Here is a 26628-nt window from a genome sequence, read left to right on the forward strand (position 1 = left end):
TTGGTGGCCATTTTAAGTGAACGCAGGCAGGTGGTTATACCGGGAAGCCTTCTTTTCAGACAAAATTAGCAAACGTTCAGCACAGTTTATGAAGAAAAGAACACTTGTGTTTTTAAGTTGATCTTGGTTTTCTGTTTAAATGAGCGAAATGGTGCCAGATGAAACCAAAAAGAAGAGACTCCATGAGGTGAGAGACATTCATCAGTTCTTAACATCCAACTGTTTGTTAAAAGGTGCCACATCCAGCATTTTTAACATCCACATAAATCACAAAATGCATTTCAGTTAAATCCTCATGTGCTTCCTTGACAAGTATTACAATGTTAGAGATTTTTTATATTTGGTTCCTAGCAGCCAACACTACAAAGTTATGAAGTTTAGATGTTATCCTGGGTTAGTTTCAATTATAGAAATGCCAGAAAGTCAAAAATTCCTTATCATGACGTGAAACAAATTGATTTTATTTGGCCAAGAATTTTGTAATAATGTTTGAAACATTAAGTAATTCTTCAACTATAAAACTTTAAAGTGATGTTTGAAGAAAACAGAAAATACTCAAGAAAAATCTGACTGGTTGTAATTTTCTGAGTCCAGTATTCTGACAGCAAAATTATTCAGTTTTTTTAATTTCAGTGCAGATTTTCAAGGCTTACATAAAATTAAACTTGCAATCAATCTATAGAACAGTAATCTTTAAATGTAGATTATTTTGGCTAGGAGTACTGATTCATTCAGTAATCATTAAAATGAGCTTTTTGGGGACCTGATGCTATTTTGCCTTTTTTAGCACACCATAGTTAAGAGTTGATATTCTGCTGCATCTTTCTTTTGCTTCAGTGAAGGATAAATAACACCACTGTTCTTTTAATTGTCACTTTTTACTCAAGAAAAACTCAAAAGTCACTTACACGTGTCAAACAGAACCAAAGTACTTCGAGTCTGAGCCATTACACGAGCTAAGCATACAGGCGCAGCTAACCCACATCATCAATAGACTGAAGATGACAATGCTCGACTCCCAGGTTGAGACATTAAAGATACTTAGCATTGTATTGAATTAAAAGCAGCTTTAAGATCCATAGTGACTTTATTTTAGTTCTTGAATTTAGCTATTACTCCTGAATTTAAAATGTTTTAGTTTAACAGCTACATCTAGAAATCACTGGCTCTTGCATGTAATTTACTTATTTTACTTTCTGACATGAAACGACTGTGAATATCAGCGATTACAGAGTATTCTATACTGCGACTTCTTTGGCAGGCTAAACAACAGTGTGTTAGAACATTGCTTTTTTCTAAGATTTTATCAACAGTCCCATTTCTATTTTTTGTGTGAGTGATTCATTTCCCAAAGGAGCTCCAAAACACTCTCCGCAGAATTTTTATGTGCATGTTAATATATCACATGTAGCACCATTTTATTTGATCATTTCTGGACATGGAGGTCGTCACAAGATGAATGGCATCACTTAACACTTAGATGGCCACTAGGTGTCACTGCTGTTGAGTACTGTAGGTCCAGTTTGCATGCTACAGGGCAGAATGGGTGTCCCATGGTTGCCTTCTTTTAACAGGTTACTCTCCCCTGGTGGGGTTAAACTTTCAAACATTGATAAAACATGACACGACAACTTGAGTTGTTGTTCCAGTATACAGCATGAAGGCTAATCAGCATATTTGACTTTTTGCTTTCAAATATTCACTCCAATTTTCCTTTGTGAGTATCAGGCACTTAGTTTACATAAATACGCAGTGCCGCTAAAGACTGATGCTGCTGTAGTGTGCAAAACAGTGGATATAACAGATCTGTTAGAGCATGCATAACAAAATGTAAACATCTGAATCTTAACTTTATCAAAGAAAAAAAGAAGATACCTACAAAAACCTTAAGAAACTAAAGCTTAAATAACCAAAGAAGAAGAAAAAACTATCATCTCTCATACTGGTTTAACTTAGACTTAAAGACCTCCTACCCCCTCTAAATGACACAGCAGGCGGTCAGCCCTCAGTGGCATGTTGTCATAGCATAAACAATCAACATGCACAAAATAAAATCAATAATACTAACTAAGGCAAAATGTTCAGGAGAGACAGACTGAGAGACTCTGAGATAAATCTGGTCCAGTGGAGCTGTGGTTTGACCGGGAGGCTCCCAGTGTGAGTCATAAAGCCTGCGGATACTCTGAAGGGAAAAGTTTGTGGTTGCAGTCTTTCAGTATCACCCAAAGGGAACTCTCAAAACCTTCTGTCTGACAGAAAAGACAAAAAATGCACAGAAGCTGTACACTCATGAGGCGCTGGTCTTTTCAGTCAGTGAAAATCACGGTTTGTTCATTGTAGACTTTACCTCTAAGCAAATGCAGTCTTAAAAAATGATTTTTGACCTCAGCTGTGGTCATACAAACTTTTCCTCTAACCCGTACAAAGGCCTTTTTCACTTGAAGCTGACACAACTGAGCACACTCACAAGCATAACCTCATAAACCTTATAAATAGAGGTTTATGGACATGATGAAGCAAAATGAGACAGAATATACATTAAACTGTTGTTACATGATCAGACTTATCTTGAGATATACATCAACTCTTACTGCATTGATGAAAATATGACTTTGTATAACACCATCCTCTGCTTGTTACAGATCAAAACAGACATTACTGTGAAAAGTGACGTGTCTTCAAGCAATCATATGACAACAACTCTGCTTTCAACATGACCGTAAAAGTTTAAACAGTTTGATTCTGGTGATCACTGCTGGAAAACATGTGCTTTGGTGCTTCTGCTATGATCCGGCTATGTTTTTTTGTTGTTTTTTTTTGAGTATACAATGCTCTACTCATGCATTCATTCATAAACAATTCATATCTGTCTCACGTGAGGCCAACAGTCAAATACATCTATAAAAACTGCAAATATTTTCAGAACAAGTCAGGTTTTCTGTTTTATTCAATTCTTTAAAATATTCCAAAAAGCTGAGGTTGATATCTAAGACTTGCTGAGATGAAATAGTTTGCAGATTTATACACACAAAAAAAAAAAGGAAACAAAAACATTATGGCATTAGGTACATAACTAAGAATAAACAGCACCACTTAATTCCGGTGTCGTAGTTGAATCCACTACTCTGGTAAAATAACAAAAAGTTGGCACATATAAATATGGAAAAATAAATGAAGCAAGTTTGTACAGTAGGTGTGCAAATCTGAACCAACATCTGTCTGCGGCAGAAAATTTAAACAAGTCGAAGGAAAAGGCTGCGGTTAAAGAGATACCTTGATGTTTACATTGTACAGTTAAAAGTTTTACCTCACAATATAGAGTCTGTTTTGTGTTGGCACTTTGCACAGGAAGTGGGAGAAGCAGTGGAGCAATTTTACAGACATTTTCTTTGGTGAAGCAGCGCGGATGTTTTGATTTCATATTTTGTCCAGGCATCAACAAACAATCAGGAACTTTGATTCTGGAAAATAAGAATCACAATAAGATAGGAAAGCCATCACGTTTAAATAGGAAAGGTCTCCCACCTTTTTAGCTTCCTTGTTAAGAATACTCTAGCAGGATCAATACGACTCTCGATTTGGTCGACTAGACTAAGACGGCTAAACCAAGCTGGAACCTCTGGGTTTCAAGGTGAAGCATGCAGGGTGCAAAAAACTGCAGAAGCTACGGAAATCCCATCAAATTCCACATAAAAAATGATAGTTTTTAAAATTCTATGTTATGTTTTTGATTTTTTATTGTTTTTTAAATGAATTTGTTCAATTAGAGGCAACCGATAGATGGGTAGATTCATGTAGTTGTTTAAAGAGGGGCTAAAATCTGTCTTGGCCCACCTCTTTGCCTGTGTTTGAGCCAGTAATGGGTTGGCCTAAATAGTTAGCCTTAGCTGATAGGTCCACTATTAAACCCCAATCCTGACTTCCAGACAAGCTAATCCACATCTACTAACAACCTGTTCTGAACCCGGTTTGAGATCCAGATATTTTGAGGAGGGTGTCTAGAAGTACAATTAATGTATAAAGGACAGTCTTGGGGTATTTACACAAAGTTAGCATGAAAAGGCAAAAACCAGCAATGACTAAACGTAACCGAGCTACAGAGAGGAATCTGATTGGTTTGAAGCGTGCTGTGTTTACAGACGACGGTCAAAAGAAGATGATGAAATAAAATAACCTGAGGTAGGTGAATGTTCCAGCTACATGTTCATGTTTCATCTCTACACACCTCCCCTGGTGCTGATGTGGTTGAAAAACTTGAACAGGGGTGTTGATATAAAACACGAAAGGGTACACAGTGGTTTGTACAATGCCAAAAGCAGGGTTTGGCAGCTCCACCAGTTATGGAAAGAAAACTAAGTTGGGATAAGTCAACCTTTCCTGGGTCTCTAGTGTCTGTAGTTTCACGACTCATTCAAAGAGTTTCATTCTGTAAAATATGATCGCACTAGCAATCAAATAAAAGATAATGTAAAGTATGGGCTATTGCTAAGCTACCATAAGGACATTAAATGTGTGTTCGGAGACTACTTGTACAAACCCTAGAGACACTAGAGATTAGTTTGTTTTCTGGTGGAAACATTTCATTTAAAGCCTTTTTTCAGTTAGCCAGACCCATCATCCAAAACAACCGGCTGCAATTAGTTCCTTGGCATCTATTCCAGCTTTACCCTCTTCTCTAAATCTGCTCCCACCTGGCTCTAAAAAATAAAGATCTGAAGCTTCAAAACTGTCTCTCACACACCAACAATTCTCATCACCCTAGCTATGCCCACTTCTATTTACAGTCTCTGCTCCCGCTGATTAAAACCTCAGTTTTTGTCTTTTTGTTGTTGCCTCAATACATTCAAAACTTGAGAACTTTGGGATTTTGTTGCTCAACTGTTTGTTGGAAATAAACAACTAAACAAGTACTTAAAGAATCCCCAGCCCAACTACAGGGTAAAATAAAACTACAGAGGTCCAACATCAAGGTATCTCTTTAACTGAATGGATTTGAAGCCAGCAATGACTCAGATCGCAGGCTGTTTAAGGCACGTATGTGTAAGAACAGTTTATATATTTCAGCTAACAAGCAAGACTATAGAAAGGCTTCACTCAACAAGCTATAACGTGAAGACTGAGGAGCTCCAGATAACATCCAGACACTTTATCAGAAAATAACTATTTCTCTACAGAAGTAGAGTACAATTTAAAAATCAACTACCAAACTACAGTACACTTTAAGATGCTAATTCATGACGTCTTGATGCATAGCATCACCCATAGATGTAATATTGATGTTTTATTTTCATTTCTGTAATGTGGATCTTATTCAATATTTCAGCGCAACATTGAATAGTGGAGTTAATAGTGTTATGAAGGGTCATGGCAGTGTTTGTTTGTGTCTCTGTCTTTTGTCATGTTTAAAGGACAGACGTGAGGAGAGAAAGGAAGAGAAAAAAATCTGTGATTGTCATGAGTCTGTGTTAACATTCCTCTGCAAAGATTAATTACAAAGAAGAAAGAGACAACGGTTTGAAACTGAGAGAAAGTCCAATATTCTCACAGATGAAGAACAAATATCCCCTGCTCTTCTCATTCTGGCTCAAATCTGAGCTGGATCAACCGCTGAAGGATCAACAGCAAAAACAAGCCGGCATCAGATACAACTTTACAGGTTTCAAACTGAAAAACCTTTGACTTATCGAAGAGTCCTCTGATCAAAAATGCTGATAAAGAAAGGGAATAATGTTAAAACAGTGTGTGTGTTACAGGGCCCGGCTGTCCTCACCTCTGCTGATCCAAGACCAGGACAGGAGGCAGGATCTGACTCCTCCATCTTAGAATTTTCAGTTTAACATTACTCCAAATTAACCACCGTCTCCTCCTCCTCCTCCTTCACCTCTTTCTTTACTCCCTCTCCGTTCTCAGTCTCAGTCCTCTGGGGTTCAGCTTTTGATTCTGGAGGAAGAAACTTCCCAAACCTGGTCCCATTCAGGTCCTCCTCAAATTTCACCTGGAAAGGCGGCAGCCCAAGCAGAAAAGCTCTGATCCTGCTGGGGGAGCTAAGGTCTGCAGGTTCCTCCTGGTTCTTCATCGCCTCTTCCTGATCCCCTCCTGCAGAACTTCCACCAGAGCTGGTTTTATCCCCCTGGCTGAAGTCCTCGGTCTGCTCCGTGCAGCTAAGTCTGGGTCTCTTACATGGCTGCTGGTCTGTGTTTCCATTGACGGTTGTGGGGCTTGGTTCTGGTCCTTCTGTGCTGGGTCTCTTAACAGGGAAGCGTCTGCTAAGATTCAGGGGCAGTGCCTGCTCAGGGGGAGGTGTAATGGGGGAGCAGGGGGGTTTGTTGGTCAGGTCCTGGGACAGGGCCTCAGAGAGACGGCGTGTGAAAGTTTGGAACTGCGTAGAGCCCAGACGAGTCCTCATCAGCTGACACACCTGCACGCTACAGTCCAGGTTCAGAGGCAGGACACGAAGAGGGGGAAGAGGGGGTCTGGTCCTGGCCTCCAGGCTGCCCCCTCTCTGGGCTCCATCATCCACAGTGCAGCTGGAGCAGTGGTTGTGTGGCTGGTGGAGCAGACTGGGCTGACCTTGGAGCTGTTCCCCGCTTGGATGAGGGGTTTCTGGGCTTCCAGTTTTAGGCTGAAGGGTGTAGATGGTGGGAAGGTGCTGGGTTGAATCTTGAGGGGTCAGAGCTGGGCTCTCCAGGCCTCTCTGGAGGCTGATGCGGTTCCTGAGGACATCCAGGGGACACACACCTTTGATGGGGTTAAATCCACCCAGAGACCCTCCCACAAAATGCCGAGGCAGTGTGGAGATGAGCACACCTGGAGCAGGAGCAGCGGACTCTCCTCGCTCTGGTTTTAGCTCCTTCAATTTGGGCTGGAAGGGAAGAAAGGGGGTGGACATGGGGGAGAGGTCAGGGGTGAGGGGCATGTTGGGAAGGAGGACAGCTGGTTGGATTTGCTGTGGAGGAAAGAGAAGAAGGAGGGGAAGATTGTTAGTTCAGACTCTAAGAGAAAACAAAAAAAGAGAGGAAATATTTTTCCTGTCAGCTTTGATTCATTTCAGTTTTTAAAAAGCCAGATTTTAGCTCCCACTCTGGATTAGTTCACAACAGTTCAATGGTATGAATCACTCCAAACTACTTTAAGCAGCATAAGTTTAATACTGTCAGAGCTGATGTGCCTTTCTGTCAATGATTTTTGTCACTAAGTCAATTCTTCCCTATGCTCGTTGATTCTCAGTCAAACCTGCTTATTTTTCAGAAACTACCTCAAAACTTGTTTGTGGTATTAGGTATACAGTGGATCACAATGACCACAGTGCATAACTGAGGCAAGAAGATATACAAAATCTGCAAAATAAACCAGTACAGGCTTCATTACACCTTAAAAAGCTTCCACATTCCTTTTCCTCACTAGTAAATCCAGAATAATTGTAAAAGTCACGACATTAATGGTTTGTTGTAAAGAGGTGCATTTTTTGCCCCCCTCTTTCTGCAGCTTTCCAGGTCTATTCCACAAAACAGAACATATCTTCCGGTACCTGACACACCTTTCCTTTTATTTTTTTAACCTACCGCTTAAATCATTCACTTCAATTTATGATTTGCTGCTAACACAATAACATTTGCATTGTATGGCCATTTTAAGTTTGTCTCTGTAAACTGTGTCAATCCCTATAAAATTAAACTGTGTAAGTAAATGCTACCTGCTCTGCAGCATGGTTTGTGGATCATGTAACCCTTTACATATGTTTTTCTGAAGCAGATCTTCTGTTACCTTCAGCAGTCAGGGTTTAAATGCACAGGTACATGATTTAAAATGATGATCTGAAAATTTCAGACATGTTTTGGCTTTCAGTTAAACACTGGCAATACCACTTTATACTCCTCTCTAGGGCCAGCAGAGGGAGCTTTACCTGCTCTGCCATCTGTGAATATTAATAAAGATTGTGTGGTTTGAAGCTTTGTAATCTCTTGCTAGATCTGCAGGCTGCACATACCACTGGATCTGAGAATTGAGCTATATTTAACCTCAAAGAGGCTAAAAAATGAAATTAAAATAACAAAATGTACTCACATTTCTTTGCTATTTTAGAATATGAGATGTAGATACATTCTGCACTGCTTTAAATGGCTCTGTCAAATCAGGCCTTATAATCTGGAACATTTGCCACATGAGGCATCACCTAGACCATCTGATGTTTCCTGCTGTACAGAACAGAAGCGTATTGAGTGGTTACCCTGTGTGTGCTGCTGCCTCCTCCCCCTCCTGCTGCTGCTGCAGCTCTGGCTGGAGGAAGCAGAGGACTCTGCTGCTGACACTCAGTTGCTGCTTTAGCTTTAGCCTGCTGCTGAGCCAGCAGTTTGGCCTGAGCGATCAGTGTGGACTTGTTGCGTGTCCCCGGCGGTCGTCCCCGTCCTCTCTTGACCACGATGGTGCCATTTGCAGTAACAATCTGATAAAAAGACAAAAGTTGCATGTGACTTTGGCCATCTTTGAGCAGTTTGGGAAATTGTTTATTATAGCTTTACTATTTTATTAATAAATTATTATGCTTAGGGACTCTTGTATTTCAACTTACAGTTTTAGGAGCAGCAGCAGCGGCGGCAGCAGCTAAGGCCTTCTTCTCCTTGGCTTTAGGTCCAGGTTTTCTACCTCTTGGAAGTGGTTTCCTTCCTCTGACACCTTTAGGTTTTGGCGGCAAGGGGCATTCAGGGATTTTGAATTCTACCCCTCCTCCTCCTGCTCTGAGATGCTCTTCATAAGGAAGCATCAACCTGAGACACACATATAAATGGTTAGAGAAAATCTTTTAAGTTTTAGTGTCTAGCTGTGGAGATTTCCTTGTATTTTCAGGTTTCTATTCCATCTTACCTCTCGTAGTGTCTCCTGGTGCAGGTAGCAGCACTGGTGCTTCCTGGACACCCTCCAAGCTCATTGTAAACCACTTTCCATAGGCGGTCATTTGTCACCTGAGAAACACATAAACATGATGACGGTTATCTTCGGAACCCTTGAAATCAAACAGGAAAACACTCCCACAAGTTCAAAATCATTCTCTTAGAGACTAGTGCAAGAAGAGTGGTTCCTAAAATACTTTTGTGGTCTATTTTTACTCAAAGAAATACAGCTACCTCCCTGACTCAGAAAGGCTTGGAAAGCTACATGAAAACATCCAACTTTGGCTTCATTTTTTTCAAATATTTAAAGTTTTATAAAACACAGCTTCTGTTCAAACTGCCCTAATACTATTTTCCACATGTACCTTTATAAACCTAACAGATATTTTACGAGGTGACCTTAGGTACATGTGTTAAGTGGCTGAACACAACATGCATGAATATTGGGATAACTAATATCTGGGATAACTTAAAAAGGGGGTATTACGCTTTTTTATAGCTGTTCATCAGGTGAAAAAAAGAGAGAACAAAAACATTTTTCTTCTTGCACTGGTGTTTTGGAAAACCATTATTCTAAGCATCTGAAACACTTGGCTTTAGCTGTTGTCTCTTTAGGGCTCCCTGCTTCACAAAACCCCTTCCTCAGAGCTATGGGCAGACCTCAGTGTTTGAGGCCCGACCCTTCAGCATCTCAGTTTGGAACCAGTTAGAAAATCCTTATGCAATGATTTCATCATTTTAGCAAGTGTAAAGAAGATATGCTTTGGGTGCTATTTTCAAAATGCTTTTCTGAGCAGTTTTCAGAAAGACTCAGAAATTTCAACAACGTATAAAAAGGTAACAGATGAAAACTTAAACATCCAGCATTGTTACTTAATATCCATGTTTAAAATATGGGAAGGCATTATATCCTCTCTTTAAGAGAATCATTAATTGGCAACTTAAAACAGACACAATTTTACCAAAAAAGGTGTTTAAGGAAAGTTTTGTGGCTAAAGAATAGCAGCCTTGAATTTGTGCACAGAAACAGATGCTTACATGCATCTCTATCTGTGAAAGACTAAAACATAAACACTCTATTGAGGCTAAGCAAAGTATAAAAAAAGACATGAGCTGACTCATTTAACTTTTCGTTATTGTTAGAAATGAACACAGAAATTACAAACTGTGCGTTTGAACACATTTGTATGATTTTTTTCTTTTTCTTCCAAATCCTGAGGATCTGAGGTTTTTAACTGTTTTGGAAAAAATTAAAAATTTTATATGATATATATGAAGAGGTTTAACACTATGCTGTGTAGTACAGTATTGTTCAGTGCAAGGCTCACCGCAGTACAGCGGGTAAGAAAAGCCTTTTGTTGTGAACAGAGCAGCTCTCAGCTGAAACTGTAACGCTGTTTTTCTGTCTGTTTTTATTCATGTGTTGCTGCTTTTGTTATCTGTTTACTTACTGTAACCAAGTGACAAGTCTAATAATTTCAACCAAAAGCAGCACTGTTTATGAAGTGTGGTTTTTAAAATCCATCAACAGTTCTTCAGTCATTACACCAAACTTACAACACACTATATCAAACGATTTCTTTCTTACATGGTGGAAAAAGCAGCAGATTTAACAGACTCACCTTTTTGTATCCTCCGAGCCTCTTGACCACTGAGTACATGAGGAAGAGGTCGACTGAGGGCAGAGAGAAAGTCGAAGGTTGGAAACCAGCAGTGATATAAATAATGAAAACAGAGCTGATAAGAATGAGAATTAGGCTGAACTCTGATATAAAATGCTGATTTAACTTAATAAACACAATTTGATAAAACTAATCTGCACAGAACATGTTGTTTTTTTCTTCACATAAACATAAAAAATATCAAGATTAATCAAACCCCTGCTGTGTTCGTATATTTCCAGCTCTTCAGAGGTTAGACTACAGCTTTAATCTTAATAAACCAGATCAGATGAAAGTTTAATGACCTCAGAGACCAAAGCAGAGATAAGCAGAGCTAACATCCTGATTTCAGCTCTCAGGTTCTCTCACACATGGCTGTCTGGAGACTTTGACTCCAACACCTTTATTCAAAGGTTTGTATATTTGTCATTTTATAAATATCAAATATCTATCTTTTAAATTGAGAGAAGAGGGAAAGAAGGAAGAGCCATTAAAAAAGAAGGTTCTGCAAGGGGCTGGAAAAAAGCACAAAGCTTTTTATAGAGGGACTCAAGGTTACATGGAGGTGAAAGGATATAGCAGGAAGACAGATGGAAAGAGAGAATAAAGAGGGAGGAATTCAGACAGAAATAAAGGCAAATAAAGAAAAAATATTGAAATAAAAAAGACAAAAGAAAGACAGAGGAAAGACAGAGAAACAAAAAAAACATGTTATAAGAATAGAAAGCTTTTTTTAAAGGAGAAATTTTAGAAAAAGAACAAACACAAAGAAAGAAGGAAAATGAGATGTAAAGACTGACTGAATGAAAAAAACCTTTAGAACATAGAGCTGTAGAAATATGAAGAATAAATGATTATACTAAGGCCAGAAAAGAGAGCCAAAATGTGAAAGGAAGAAGAATAAAACAGAGAGAAGAAAATGGAAAAATAAAATAAAAAAATAAAGAAAGAAAGAAAGAAAGAAAGAGAAGTTTTAGTTCCATACTTTTCATTTAGCTGGGTCGAAAAAAGGAGCCTAAAAATAAAATGATTAAGACTAGATTCAGTCGCTCACTCTTTTTGAATCCGAGGTTGGGGACTTTGTGGATGGAGTAGCCGTTTCGCTCCATGAAGGAGAAGAGCTGATCGAGGAAGAGCTGTTCCTCAGGGTGGGGGAGCCAGCTGCCCTCACAGCCCACCTCCACACTGCCCATCACGTTCTCCTGAGGGGAAAATTTAACTTCTTCATCAGCCTGAAACTTCTCGTTGCAACAAAGTTAAACTGTACAGAAAGATCTAACCTTCATGCGATCAATCCAGGACTCTGATTGGCTGGAGGTTGGTGACTCTTTGCCGTCTCGTCCTCTCCTCTTCCGGGGCCGCCCACGAAGGCTAAGTGATGGACATCCTGCAGGAAAAAGAAAAATAAGGCTTAAAGATTGAAACTGTCATGTTGTTACACAACCCCCTGTTCACTGCACATTCCATCCGACTTATTTTATCAAAAACAGTTTTCTAAGTCACTCACTAAACTGCCAGGAGAAGCTGGCGTTATTCTCCAGCGTAGGGTGGTTGAAGGTGTCTCTGCAGTACATCAGTCGGGTGTTGGGTGACACTTTGACTGCACCCAGAGCGATCAGGTGAGGATCCTGCAGCGCCGCTCCCCTTGCTCCATCCTGGATGCGTCTCTGCAGAGAGCGGAAGCGGCAGTACTGAGGGTAGCTGAGCACTTTGACAACATGATGCTCCAACTGCTCATCTGAGAAGAAAATTTACAAAGGTGTGTTAGAATTCATACTTTACAAATAAAAAAAAACAATTTGAATTTTTTCATTGACCTGTAGGCTAATCCTAAAAATAATAATGTTATATGTTGGTTAAATAGAAAAAGTTGCTGATTTTACCTCCTGCATTTTTAATGTTGTAAAAATGAGCCTTTGAGCCTTATTTAAGATTTTGAAAACATAAATTTAATCCTATTTCTCTTGCTGTTTTGTGAAAGGTGTCTTACTGTCTGTTTTGTCTTTAAGCGGCTCGCTGATCTTGTTAGAGGTGTTGCTGCTGTTGTTGAGTCCATCATTGCTCTGCAGAGGTTTATGGAGCCCATTTGTCCCACATGAAAGCATCTGCGTCTTCATGTTGCTCCTCCAGCCTGTTGGCTCTGTGCACAACCAACGCACCAGGTCCTCCACACGCAACACCATCTTCCGGGACACTGCAAGAACCTCATCCTAAACAAACAGAGAACAGACACATTTATTATCATTGTATCAGCAGCAGTGGTGACTTATTGAGGACCTAAACTACAGCTGACACATCAAAAGTTACTAGAAATTAGAACATTTTATATTGCAGGAACAAGTTGCTTGACAAGTCTAGATGAGTGTCTTGACACAAGATATTAAGAGCTGAAAAGAAAGATGTGAGCTTCTTGTAAACCAGTTAAAAAAAATCTGCCAGTGAGGTAAGAAAAAGACACCTTTAAGTAAGTTTCTTATTGTCCTTACTTCCTGAAACTTAACTAATATAACTTCATACTTTAAAATACAAAACAAAAATATATAGCTTTAATTGTATAGGTATCAGCTATCAGGGGACATATTGCTAGTTATTGTTAAGAGCTATAAGTAACACTCATTATGCATCCCAACTTTTTGTGGCTTCTCTTTTATACTGTGGGGTGTTTTTTGCTTATTTCATCACAATGAAGCACTGGGAGCAACATCAGTGTTTTTGAGATGCCTTATGTGAGTAAAGTAGACTAGACTGGGTTTTTTCTGATGTGCTGCCAGAACAATAACCTGAGCTTTTGATGACTTCATCATTTAAAGAATGCAGTGTGAACTTCCAACAAGAGACATGCACTTTTCTGCATCACAGTAAAGCCGTTGTTTATTCTACTAGTGCATATTAATTATCGCATCGTGGAGACAATGATATCTGTTTTGAAATGCGTGAAATCATTATCACTTGACGGTGAAGCAATGTGTAGATGAGATTAAGACTGTGAGGATAAAAATGATGCTGCACTCATGAATCACCTCCAGTTATCACCCTGAGCTCAGACAATAAGCTTAACAAGCTGCAGCTGCTGGTGCAATGGGCTCTTTTTGCCCTGTGTTTTGTTTCTCAGGCTGAATTAAGATGCTCCCTACAAAACAAGCAATGCGGTCTTCTTTTATGAGTTCAATATCAAACCATATGGAAATTCAAAGCATAGGAAAATGGACTAAGTTTGCTCGACATTTAATCCAGAACAAAACCCTGCAGAGTGTGATCAAAAGACTGTCACACACACACACACACACAAAAAACTTTTATCATATGCTCAAAGGGAGGTCAATGGTCTCAGTAAGCCATCTCTGTGATTCAAAAATCTTGATTTTTGAACGTTTTTCACATTATTTTACCTTTTAAAAAAAACTTCAACAGCTCTTATCTCTGTTTCACCACTCTGCTTTCATAAGTAGCGCTAGTTCTGAATTTACCTTGTCATGTCGCCATTTAAAGATGTGATAGTTACACCACTAAGATGTCACTGGGGTAGACATCAGAGGTGGTAACAGAGGGATTTACAGAAAAGAAACAGGAACACTGTGACGCAATTTCAAGATATTAAAGCCAAAAATAAGCCCTGACTGGTGTGTCAATATTGAAAAGAACAGCCAATGGGGTGAGAAAAGCTAGTAAGTTTCTCAAGTTATGATATTTAAAATAGAGCCGGGCCAATTGCCGATTGGCCGATTATGCCTTTCACCGATTAATCAACATCGGCCAAAATGTGGCGGATTATAATAAATTTTGCTTCACAGAGATTCTGTCACTCCTATTCCTGTGTGTCTGTGTGTTGGGCTGCACACTGCCCGAGTGCCCGCCCCCTCCGTCCACCATTATGTAATGTTAGACTATACAACAGCGTTTTAACATCGTGTAAGTTGCTCATTGTGTGTTTACATTTTGCCTTTTTTTCTACTTACTGTGCTTAAAGTTTGACTTCTTTATTGTGTTTACAGCTTGTTCTTATTTATCATTGGTTTACACTACAGTTCTTATGTTGACAGATTTATAATTAAAGTTCCTTGTTTAAATTTAACTGTTTTTTTTCTCTGTCTTGAATCATATGGGTATTATAATAATTTGTGTTTATATACAGTATATATCCTGTGTATATCAATAAATGTATTATATATATCAGCCAATATATTGGATATCGGTTGATAAATTGGATATCGGCTTTCTTTTGCCCCCAGTATAGGTATCGGCATTAGCCCCAAAAATCCCATATCGGTCGGGCACTACTTTAAAAGAAACATTTTCTCACCCCATTTGGCAGATTCCACAAAAAAAAGATAGCTTGCTTGGATTTCTTTTTTTTAGTGTAGGAGCTTCACGTGATTTTACTTTATTAACTGAAAAATTTTAACACTTTATTGTGTTTGCTAATTGGATCAAAATGGCTGAATAGCTGCTCTTGGGCAATGTTTCCAAATGCATTTTTGATGCAAGTATTTTTACAAAGTATGTGAGATCTGAATGTGATAAAAAAATAAGGCCTCTGCAGCAGAGGACACTGTCTCTTTAAATTTGTATGCCTGGGACAATCTGATGTAAAATCTGCAGCCCTGCTTTGTTGCACACTTGCAGAGTGAGAAAGGGAGTCAAAGAAATAATGTCACACAGTAAGAGCATACTGGTGACAGCAGCAAAATGAAATCCACTCCTGATTGTTATGTCTTGAAGCAGTACATGTTTGGTAAGGCACATGCTTGGCCACCATATTATTTTGTTTGTTTACAGCAACAACAAACCCCTTTATCAAACTGATTAGTTGTATTTTCTTCCAAACATCCAGGATATCAAATTAAGTGTAAAAAGCTACAGGGTTGCCTTGACCCAGAACACTGTGTACACTCTGTACAATCATCAAATCAGGATTAAGAGTTATTTGAACAGTGTAGGCAAATGCTTTGTTGCTGAATTCTAATTTACCGATAAATGTATTTCATGCTTTTTTTCCCCTGTTTTTTTCTGTGTGGAAACTGTTTTGCCTTGATTAAATTCTATCCTTTGTATCTTAAAGGGAGTATTGTTAGTGAATTTGGGTTGAAAAAAGATTAATAAGAAACAGTCACTTTCAAAAACAAGTACTGTTGCTTTTATTTTCTCTCGGGTCTTGACATAAATTTAATGAGCACTTTATGGATCCAGATGAAAAGCAACCCATTTAAATCAGCTGTTAAAACCTTTCAAAACTTTGACTCACAGCACAGTTTTGCTTCCTTGTTTGTGTTGCCTCTTTAAGTTTCCTCCAACACAAACAGTTCACACATGTGAACAACGTGACAAACTGTTCACCCAGTTTAGACTTCCTCCCATTCCAGTTTGTCAGCTGTGATCTTGTTTAGTCCTCAAGGCAAAGACGACAGAGACCCACAACCCCCACTCCACCCGAAAAAAAAACCAAAAACCTCCATCTCTGTTGGAGCTCAGCCAGGTGGGAGCTCCCCCACATTCCTACTCCTGCAGCGGCCAGGTGTGAGCTCACTCACACCTCAGACGACAGAGGACTGTAAACACAGAGCAGCTCAAAGGGAGGTCAAATAAACATTATATAATGTTTGTTTTTTTTAACTCTTAAAAGAAGTTTTTTGAGTAGTTCTCTCAAAGATTTTGTTCTCTTGCCTGTCTCTGTCAATTTTACAATTATTTATTTAGAATCAGCCAAGAACAAAATCAAAAACAACCAAGTAACATTTTTGGTATCAGCCCCACTAAAGAAAATTGTGTTTTATACAATAATGCAACGCCCTTGAGAAGCATGTTAAAAGCATTGTGCCACAGAACTGCATAAAACTGATATGACCCCTCAACCCATATCTGTATTAAACTGTATTAAACATGGATGTAGTCTTAGTGAGCTCACCCAGTAGTTTCTTAAGATTTATTTGAAGCAAAGGAAAATTCTTTACAGATATCTGTTTGTCTAATGTATAAATTAATTTCTGATCAGGCACCACTTTAACAATCTGTGTCACTCTGCAGGAACAATGCTAAATTTTAAGAAAACTGCTTTTGGATAACTTATATTTTCAGTCAGAGCTGCAGAAACTTACTACTGAGCAATATCAGAAGCTGAACAGGCTTTAGTGTTTTTAAGAAAACATAAATCATAGCTCAAGGCAAACCAGTCATGTGATCACTGATTTAAGGTTTGGATACAACAAATGTAAGGTTATTTGATAAACTGCTAAAATGTTACGTGCTGTTTGGGAACTTTGTATTATTTATAGTTGTTTCAGTATTTTTAACTGTTGAAGATTGTTTGTATTGTATATTTTAAGATCTTCCTGTCCAGGGACTACAGGCATGAATTAGCTTTAATGCTAACTCCTGCTCAGCAGTTCTGCTTTGCATGGTCCCTGTCAAAGTAATAAACTAAATAAAACAAAAAACACAGACTCAACCAAACCTTTAGTCTCCCAAGCAAAATGCAAAGAGGCTGCTTGTGACAGGTCTTTTCCTGAATCTGCTGGCTAGCAGCTGAAATGTGCTTGCCTGTTTGTCAAGTCATCCATGGCCCTAAGAATGCACAAGATTGTGCAAAACTTAAAAAGCAAATGGATATTTTAAAAAATATTACCTCTTTGACACTGCATATGGATAGAAAATAGGCTTAACCAACCCAAAATGTTTTTGTACCAGGATGTAAACATGTTTCATAGTGCTGATCAAATGCACATTTTAACAAAGGGGCCTAACAGGGTTTGTTTGGGCTTTAGAGACACTCATGAAGTTTTTAGCACAGAATTCAGCGAATTAATTCCATTCATAACACAGGTGAATAAATCTCAAAAGTCTGCTTTTCATTTCTTTTTCAAATAAACGCTCAGCATTATCTTCTCTGGTGTTTATGTTTGTTGTAAACACTTAAAATTTTCTCTAGAGTGACACTTAAGACACTAAAGTGAAGATCTAAATCAAACTATCTCTCCGCTTAGAAGGCTCAATTTTCCAGAAGGAAAATAAAAACCTCAATTCAAAGACTAAGACGAAGGAATATCTACTTTGAAAATGTGGAAAATTTGGTTGCAGACGAGTCATACGATTTACATTTGGATAATACATTAGTCTCATTCCCCAATGGAGGATTTTCTTCTGAAGTCTGAGCTGCAGCCCGCATGAGAGCAGTGATAATCAAAAACACTCTGCAGCTACAGACACAAATGATACCACAGTCATGTTTCAATAAGTTTATTTCTGATCATGTTTTAAGCTTGTGTTTTGCAGATGATTTTATTTTTGGTTATCCAACACAAAAAGGCTCATTAACAACAGGATGCTCCATTTCATCAGGAAGAGATCTGGAGTTCAGTTAAACCTATTTAAGCAACATGTTTGGATAAAAAAAGCAAAAGTGTTCCTGTGACTTCTGATATTAATAGATATTGTTTAAGTGGATTACATTAGGAAGACCTTCACATCTATTAGCAGTCAACAGGAAACACAGAGGCATGTATGATTCTCTTATACTCTACAACCAACCCATGAAATGGAGGAAAGGGACAGTTTATGACACAGTAGACTAGCCACCTGGTATACATTTTGCAGAGAAAATGTTCACAAATGGATTTAACCTTACAATAAACGAAGCCTGTGTTTGATTCGCATTGAGTATAGATGACATAAGGTGCATTGATTTTATATAACAAAGGACTGTTAAAATGATTTAAATACTATTCTTTGCTAAGATTAAGTTTTGATTTGTACAGAGGAATCTGAGCTGGTGGTTTCTGTGATCTTTGACCCACCTCTCCATGCTCTCTAGTCCGGCCTTTTGGTGTGTCCTCAGGCAGGAAATAGAGTCTAGCACTGGCCAGCAGGTGGCGCCGAGTTTGGTCCTCCCACAGTAAAGTGACCTGCACATAAAAAAAATAATAATATACACACACGCAAACACACACAAAAAAAACCTTCCGTTAAAAAAAGTTCATTGTCTTTAAGCAGTGATTTAAAAAAGTGAAAACATTTGTGAACAGCCAATGGCCCAAACCCTGGTCTATGAAGACACTGCATTTCTGCACGGGTAGTTTTCACATCTGGGCACCATTAATGTTATATATAGGTTTTGTGGTAACATATGTTACCATCCAGACAATGTATTTTACAGGAAATGGTGAATCATAAAACTAAAAATACCAAAAGGACACAGCACAATAGCCAACTTACTCCAGTCCTTGTGTTTGTGAATTGTATTGCTGGCAGTGAATTTTAAAATAGCTTTTATTTTTCAGAAAAACACAAAACTCTCAGTCAAACATTATGTCGTTTTCATTACCATTTTACACAGCATCCCAACATTCTGCAGTTATGGTTGTGCAATTCAGGCATTCTATTCTATTCTGTCCTTAATATGAAAATACCAAAGAGCCTTTAAACACACCATTAATCCAGCAAAAAGTGCCACAGGATGAATAATAATGGTGAGAAACCAGAAACAGAAGCCACAGAATGAGTCCAAGCAGGGTCTGGTGTTAGCTAAGAACAATCATTGTGTGAGCTGAAGTGGAGCAGACGGAGCAGGTTTGTGGGTCAGACGTGATTCTTAGCTGAATAACATCAAGATGTCTCAACATTACAGTTGATTTTCAGAATGATTCTTTTGTTTGATTTTGTTTCTTCACCCAGAAAGTGTTTGACTGAGTACACTGTGAATCAGCTGCATCACCTGAAACCACACCTGAGCTTCTCCTACTCCACGGCTCCGCTTACAGGATAAAGTTTTCACCCCAAAACACAAAATGCAGAGGGAAAAAAATCTGTATACACTGAAACGCTGTAGTAAGCATGCCAGGCCTGTAGTTGGTGCAATAACTGTCTTGTATGTGTTGATATTTATGATTTTTGAGATTTTTAGATAGCTTTTTTAACACCAGGCCATTTGAAAAAGTTAAATAATGATAATGTCTACGGGCTATATCAGGAGCCATATTTTCCCATAAAATGCGCATCATGTGAGTCAGAGAGAAATATTTCACCCTCTGTTGAAGAAAAGTGGTATCATTTTTCCAATCAAGCTTATAAGCAGATACTGTAATGAAGATTTTGAATTTGGGAAAAAAAAGTTTTTTTTTAAACGAAGAATTTTGATTTTGATATTGACAAAAAAAATCCCAAAATATCAATTTTAAATTTTTTCCTCCCACCCTTACTAATACGCAGCAATACTTTTGTGTTTCGTCTGAACTATTACTGTGTGAACGGCATCTGAGTGTGCTGAAGTTATATCTGCTGATGTGTGAGTTACTCAACTTTGCCCTTTTGTGGCACATTAGATATAATAGAAAGGTTGAGGACAGGGAAAAAATGAAACAAAACTAAACAAAATGGAAAAAAAAATCTCAACAAAAAATAACAAAGTTAACAAGTTACTGTTCCTATCAGAGATGACAAAAAGATTACATTTACCCTGAAGACAGACTTGGCAGACTGGTTTTCATTACTCAAGACCAGCACACCCTGTCCTTTCCTTGTCTTCTTTTGCTGCTTCCTTTCTCTGTCTCCTTTATTATCTATACATTTTAATAATTCAGAATAATTAAAATGATATGAGAAACTATGCAATGACCTCCCCATTGCACAAGTCTTAAAGGGAAAAAAATAACTCAAAACCAAACTCTATAACCTCAAAAGCATGCATAGATGAGCTGTAATTGTCAGCTTTCATTTTCTAGTACTGTCAACTGATTAAATTGTAGAAAATGACTGATTATAAAAAAGAAAACTAAGAAATTCAAATAAATAAATAAATACCTAGGTAGGTGGGTAAATTGTTTGTCAGTCCTGTGGGATCCAGGAAGATATAACCCTGTTGCTATAAGGACTTTGGTTTACGTGCTATAGATTGATTTTTGTTCTGCTGTATAAGTCTGACCAATTCATGGAAACAGTGAATGAGCATTAAGAAATGAGTTTGCACAGATGACCTTATTTTAAATCGAACAGGGAATTTAAAATGAACAGGGAAAATATTTCAAAGTGAAACTATTCCAAGTAGCTGTTCTAGTGGCTTTAAACTGAATTGAAGGGGTGTATCAATAGGTTGTCAGTGACAACCAAATTAGAGGACAAAATTTGACACCAACAAATTCGATTGCAAACTGATGTCAAATGATCACTAGCCAACAAAAATGCTTTTTCAGATTGTTTACTGTATCCAAAGCTGAGTGACTGAGGAGGATACTCTGGATCTTTTTTTGAGAGTGATGCATGAAAAACAAGACACTACAGATAAATCAAATACAGAAAGCTGGCAACGACTGACACAATACCACAGAATCTTAAGGCTTTTAAAGTCAGAGCCAGTGCATATAAAAGAATCTGCTATGCTGACTTTGCTTATCATGGGAGCACTTTGGTAATGTGTGAGTGTCTGCAGAGAAAGCCCACAAGACATCTGTCTTTAAACACAGCACAGACCAGAAAAGAGCTCTATAGGTACAACTCCATTGACCAAATATAAGCTGTGACACTCAGCCTAACAGTGGAGTCAGGACTGAAATATAACTTGAACTTACAGTCTTTAGTGATACTTAATTTATATTGAGGTTGTTTTGAATATAGCCAAATAAAAGTAATCGATATATTAAGTAATTCATCTGATAGGTGACTTAAAGAGCAAAATTTTTTGTTACAGATCAAGAACTTCCTTCCATTCTGAAGCATTCAAAACATAAAAACTTCACATCTTTTATGATCACTCACTGTCATTTCAAAATTATCAGCCTCAATACAACATAATCTCATTAACACGTTTTCCAGCTAGTGACCTAAATTCACTAAATTTAGCTCTGCTATGGGACTCAATAAAACATACTATTACTCTTCTATAGCTCAGGCAGGAGTGCAGCAAGATGACCCCATTTCAGAGTTCCTGGTTTAGTTTTCAGGGTTTAGTGTGGGCACATCTGAGTCAACAGTTAAAGGAGCAGTCCAGCATGTTCACACAGACACAACAACTGGAGCTCACCTCAGCGATGCAGACGGGGTCCTGCGGTCCACAGCGGATGAAGTAAAACTCCCCGAGCCTCCACACCTGCACCGGCCCGTCTGGTTGAGCTCGGCTGCTCACCGACTTGTAGAAGGCATAGCTGCCTCGCTGGCAGGAGGGAGCACCCAACCACTGAGGGGAAGAGCAGAAGAATAAGCGTAAGGTTAAAACAGTACTCATTGACCATTTCCCACATATATTGTGTGTTATGACTGTCAAACTGTCTGTTCATGCTGGGAAAAACAGCAATGCAAATTAAGCTGTTGGCGCAACTTGAAACAGTGTTTCTCCTTTGTTGGATCACAAATGGACAGTAAAAAAAATCGGTGGTGGTATACCAATATTTTGGAGGGTGGTTTATACAGGGTATATGCTGAAATCCTGAGGTTAAATTCAATACGTTTTTAAGACTTTTTAAAAAACCTTTCAAAAAGTCTTGAGACCTTACTGCGACTTTAAGTTGCTGTTAGCAAGCAATCTTTGATGATTGTAGTTTTCATTTTAACATAAATTAGATAAGCTGAGAAGGAATAAAGCTTGAAAGTATAAATGAAACTAAAGGCAGGTTAATTGACATTCCCATTCCCACAACAAGTAACAGTGGTTATTTAAGGCCAACTTGCATAAAATACATACGGATGGCTACTCAACTACTGTATGAACTGAGTTTGTTGTTACATTAGCCTACAGATATGTTGGGCTGCTAGCGATACATATAGCCCGCCCCTCACAAAATTATAACTTTGCTTGTTGTCACGTCTCAAACAACAGCGCTACGTAACTGTATTGATAAGTAACTTATCTCATCGCGCAGTATCCAGTAAAAAGGTGATTTTAACAAAGAAAATTTGTTCCAAAACAACTGAGATCAGGAGTAGCTGGGGGAAGCTTTCTCTTAATCGTAAGAATCCAAAATCCCAGGTCATCAAAAGTCCCAAGAAATTTTCTCCGGAGGCTTGAGAAACTCTTGTGATCTAAAGGGGAAAACTTAAGACGCTAAAGCTTTTCCAGATCCTTACGCTGGTCTGTGATGAGCGTGACGAGCAAAATGATCGTCCAATCACCAGGTGTGGTTATTTTTGAAGGTTCAGACCCTGAAAACATTTTCGAAACAGATGGACTATTTCTGTTGAGGATATATGGAACTGTCTGTCTGGTGTGTCAGATTAGTTTGTAACAGTCGCAAGGAGGAAAATAAATATTCATGGATACTTTTGGAGTCAAAGCTTGAATACCAATAACATTTAATACCTCATAACATTATAGGATTAAGACTTTTTAATAATTTTTAGGGCCTTAATTTTCCCACAATTGATTTATCAACTTTTAATACTTTTTAAGACCTGGTGGACACCCTGTTAAAGGTCCATAAGTTACAACTCTAAATGCCATTGAGGATGAGATAAAGGGCTTTACTGGTGTCAAAATGGATAGCAAACACCACAGAAGAACAAAAGGCATTAAAAAGAGCCACACAGCTGCACAAGAACACAATGTGGATTTTGCAGTGGAAGTCATCAAGCAAGGAGACATTTGAAACTATTTTCACTTTGAGAAATCCGCCTAACAGATGTTGTCTGACATTCTGCATTTTTTCTAAATTTCAAATGTCGAGCTTTATAAAAGTGATGTAACTCAAACCACAGATATTTTATATGTTTCGAAACATAATGGGAATTTAAAAATACTTCCAAGATATGAAATAACTATACACAAGGGTGTTGAAATGCATTTCCTAGCAAACGAAAAATATTTTCACTCTGTCCATGAAAGAGGCATCCTTTAAAAGCTAAAAGAAATAAGAGTTCAAATAACTGTAATAGTTATGGCTTATCCATGCCCCAAAGGTTTTAGCTTGGTTTTTACAGATTCTTGGAATAAAAGCTTGAAATACTCAAAGAGATTACACCAAGAAAGGAAATATTGATTTAGTGTGCACTGAAGGTGTTTTAAAGGTTTATTTTTTTAGCTTTTTCTACTTTTCAGATGCACTGAAAAGAAAAACATTCCAAACAAAAGCTGCTACAGAATTAAACTGTGACTACCTGGTTGTGTTAAAGCCACTGCAGAGGCATTAAAAACGACTCACACTGAAAGTGCAGCGCCTTGCAATGAGGCAGGTTTTTCTCATGCATAACCAGAGCCCAGCAGAATAATGTAACAAATTAAACTACATGAGAGGGAAATGTTAAACATTAACACCTCACATGGCATTTTCTGTCCCTGATAGTCGCCCAAAATATGTTGAGATATCACTGAAGCTGCAGACAAAAACTCCTGATACAGAGACGCCTGTGCTCACACACTAAGAACCCTGTGCTGAAAAAAGACGAGTATAAACCTGTTCTATCTCAATCCTCTGAATGTTTCACAATTCTCCCTCAGATTCTGAAACCTAATAAAATATCAGCTGACTCAGCAGAAGAGGAGACATTTTCCCGTTAACGTTAAACTACAACTGAGCGGTCACGCTCTCTGTTGCCATGGCTTTTGAACGCTGTGCATCCTCAGCTGCACAGTGAACAAGGAAAATTATAAATCAATCTATATGTCTCTGCTGCTACACTTTTATCTTCAGCTGGCTGTGCTGTACAGAAAGCTCTCTGAACTGTCATAAAATCATCACATGCAGTTAATCATTCAGTATCTATAACGTATTCCTGAGGATGATAGAAATAAACAATTCACAAGGCCAAACCAAAAAGAAAATGATAAAAATATGAACTGAGTGATCCTGCGCCACTGCACTATGTTTTATTCATGTTTTATGTTGTATGTTGGATATATTTTAGAAAAGAAAGTCACATGCCCTGCACACTCTGGCAACAGCTTTAAACTAGAGCTGTACACCAATTAGTTGCTAAATTGATTAAAGCTTAATGAACACATTTGCTGGTTATTTTCCAAGAAAAGCATCAAACATTTTTTGTTTAAGATGTCAAATTAAAGTTTTTTTTTTTTTTAATTTGCTTGTTTTTTACTTGTTAAACAGACCAAAATACCTGTTTAAAAGTAAATCTAAGCTCTTTAACCTGCTGCATACTTGACTGTTATGCTACCTCTTCGTTCATTAAACCCCTCCAGTCCGCAAGCTTACAAACAGCAAGTATTTCATGAAAAGAAAAAGTAACATTCAGTTCAATCAATGCTAAAAATAGTTCAATGCGCAGCCCTTGAAAGCCTGCTCAGTGATGTCAAATATTTAGCAACTAAGTATGCAAATCAAATCTTGGATAAATAGTCAGCCCAACCCAGATGCAACAAACTCTCTACATATTTTTGAATGTTAAATAACAAAATAAAAATAACTGAGATATGGGTCCAAAATGGAGTTCTGTGAGGTGGTATGCCTCTCATATTGAGTTTGTCTTAATTTCATCTTCAGATCAGCTTACCCTGAGTTTTCAGGCTGTTTACACTTTGATCCAATCTGGAGAGGAGCACTTGCTTTGTTGAAACTCACACACCAGTAGCTCTCTGTTGGTGATTAGACAGTGCGGACATTAAACCAAGCACTCTAGAGTAGATTCATACATCTGAAAGCTAACACCACCTCTGCTGCTGCTGTTGGGAGAATAAACCAGCAGATTTGATTTCACTGTTTTGTAGGAGGAGGAGTGAGGAGCCCCAGGCTGCAGACACACGGACAAGCTTTACTACAAGGTGAAATCAAACGTCCTCATGAAATGGAGGCATTAGGCTTTCACAAAACTTTTAATCTCTGTTTCACAGTGAAGAAGAGTTTATTTCTTAAAGAATAAGGTGCATTAATAATACAAAACACTGTGTGCCTGTTATGAGGAGTGTGGGCAGCCATTTTGGATCCTGAGCTACAGTTTCAGTCAGTTTATAACAGAAAACCACAAAACCAAAGAAGCTCAGGCTGGCCTTCTCTCTAAAATTAAAACAATGTGGATTTTCTTTTTCAGAAATTGTGTAAATTTAAGTTTGATTAAATATTACAATAATAAATAAGATTAAGTTGCAAATCATGAAGACTTTGTTGCTTTTATTTTGAAATGCTGACTATTTTTGTAGCACTTCACGGTGTTTAAGTCTAAAAGCAAAAAGGGAAGTCATTGTTGGAGTTAAGAGGTAGATATTCTGTTTGTTCAAAAGTTGGGAGGGACTGATTTTGGAACAAAAAAATCAAATTAGTTGAGATATGACATATTATTTAAAAAAAAACCCACTAAAGCAATGTAGTTTATACACTGCTTACTTAAATCTAAGATATATCTGGTAACTGTTTCCCCATGTCAACAAATTCAAGATGTCCGTTACATTTTGTCACAATGATGTCCTCATGATCAGCCAAATCACACCAACATTAAATATTGTAACACTCAGCTCCCTTGAGCTCTATAATTACACTATAGAGAGTGAAAGCCATTTATCAGGATCTATTTGAAGTGGCGGATATATCCTCAAATGCTCTGCAGGTGTGGCACAATCATCAGCCTCTTGCTTTTCAATTCAGCTCTATATTTGAAATCAACAAAATAAATCAGACAGTGAAAAGACACAATATCCCTTAGTTTTTTATGTCTATCATGCCTCCTCTCTTTATGAAACTGATTAGATTCAAGAACTGAAAAATCAACTGAAACCTGCACATCTATGGTGCATGACTCTGCAGTTTTTTCAGCTCGAAAAGGAAACTCTGCTGCCATAAAACTGCTGCTGTTTTCTGATTTTGAATCCACCTCCCTGCCTCGGCTCCTCAGTAATCCTCTGTTTAGAGTTCAAGGCGAGAAAAGACCGAAATACAGCAGCCTGACAGGAAACATAATACACATCCGCACAGCTGCTTCATACATGCTGGAAATCAGACCAAATATCAAAGAACTGGACATCTCTGTGGCACAAATCGAAGCTCAAACAAGGCACTGAATTCCCCTTTTTATTCTCTATCAGGAAGTTACAGATATAGATATCTAATGTAAGCTTTTTTTATTGTCTTGATCATTAAAAACCTTGAGCTCCATGTTTTTTCGAAGAACTGAAAGCAGTCTGCTGGATAAAAGCAGATTAAAAGCTACTATTTGGCCTT

At 38.1% G+C, this 26628-nt stretch overlaps 1 protein-coding gene across 1 annotated transcript in view; it reads right to left on the reverse strand.

The window, feature by feature from the left end:
* Positions 1-761: 761 nt before the first annotated feature.
* The window catches only part of LOC141791487 (uncharacterized), a 34355-nt gene continuing 8488 nt past the window's right edge, over positions 762-26628 (reverse strand). The window contains exons 2-12 of the mRNA XM_074672006.1: positions 21555-21707; positions 18337-18444; positions 12540-12759; positions 12057-12287; positions 11830-11936; positions 11604-11751; positions 10511-10563; positions 8863-8960; positions 8570-8765; positions 8228-8443; positions 762-6946 (exon numbers count right to left, since the gene is read on the reverse strand). Coding sequence (XP_074528107.1) covers positions 5840-6946; positions 8228-8443; positions 8570-8765; positions 8863-8960; positions 10511-10563; positions 11604-11751; positions 11830-11936; positions 12057-12287; positions 12540-12759; positions 18337-18444; positions 21555-21707 — 2637 coding nt within the window. The 3' untranslated portion in view covers positions 762-5839. The remainder of the gene's footprint in view (positions 6947-8227; positions 8444-8569; positions 8766-8862; positions 8961-10510; positions 10564-11603; positions 11752-11829; positions 11937-12056; positions 12288-12539; positions 12760-18336; positions 18445-21554; positions 21708-26628) is intronic.

Source organism: Halichoeres trimaculatus, unplaced genomic scaffold (assembly GCF_033239565.1).
Source record: "Halichoeres trimaculatus isolate MK-OKI-2021-1 unplaced genomic scaffold, fHalTri1.1 fHalTri1_scaffold_6, whole genome shotgun sequence".
Classification (NCBI taxonomy): Eukaryota; Metazoa; Chordata; class Actinopteri; order Labriformes; family Labridae; genus Halichoeres; species Halichoeres trimaculatus.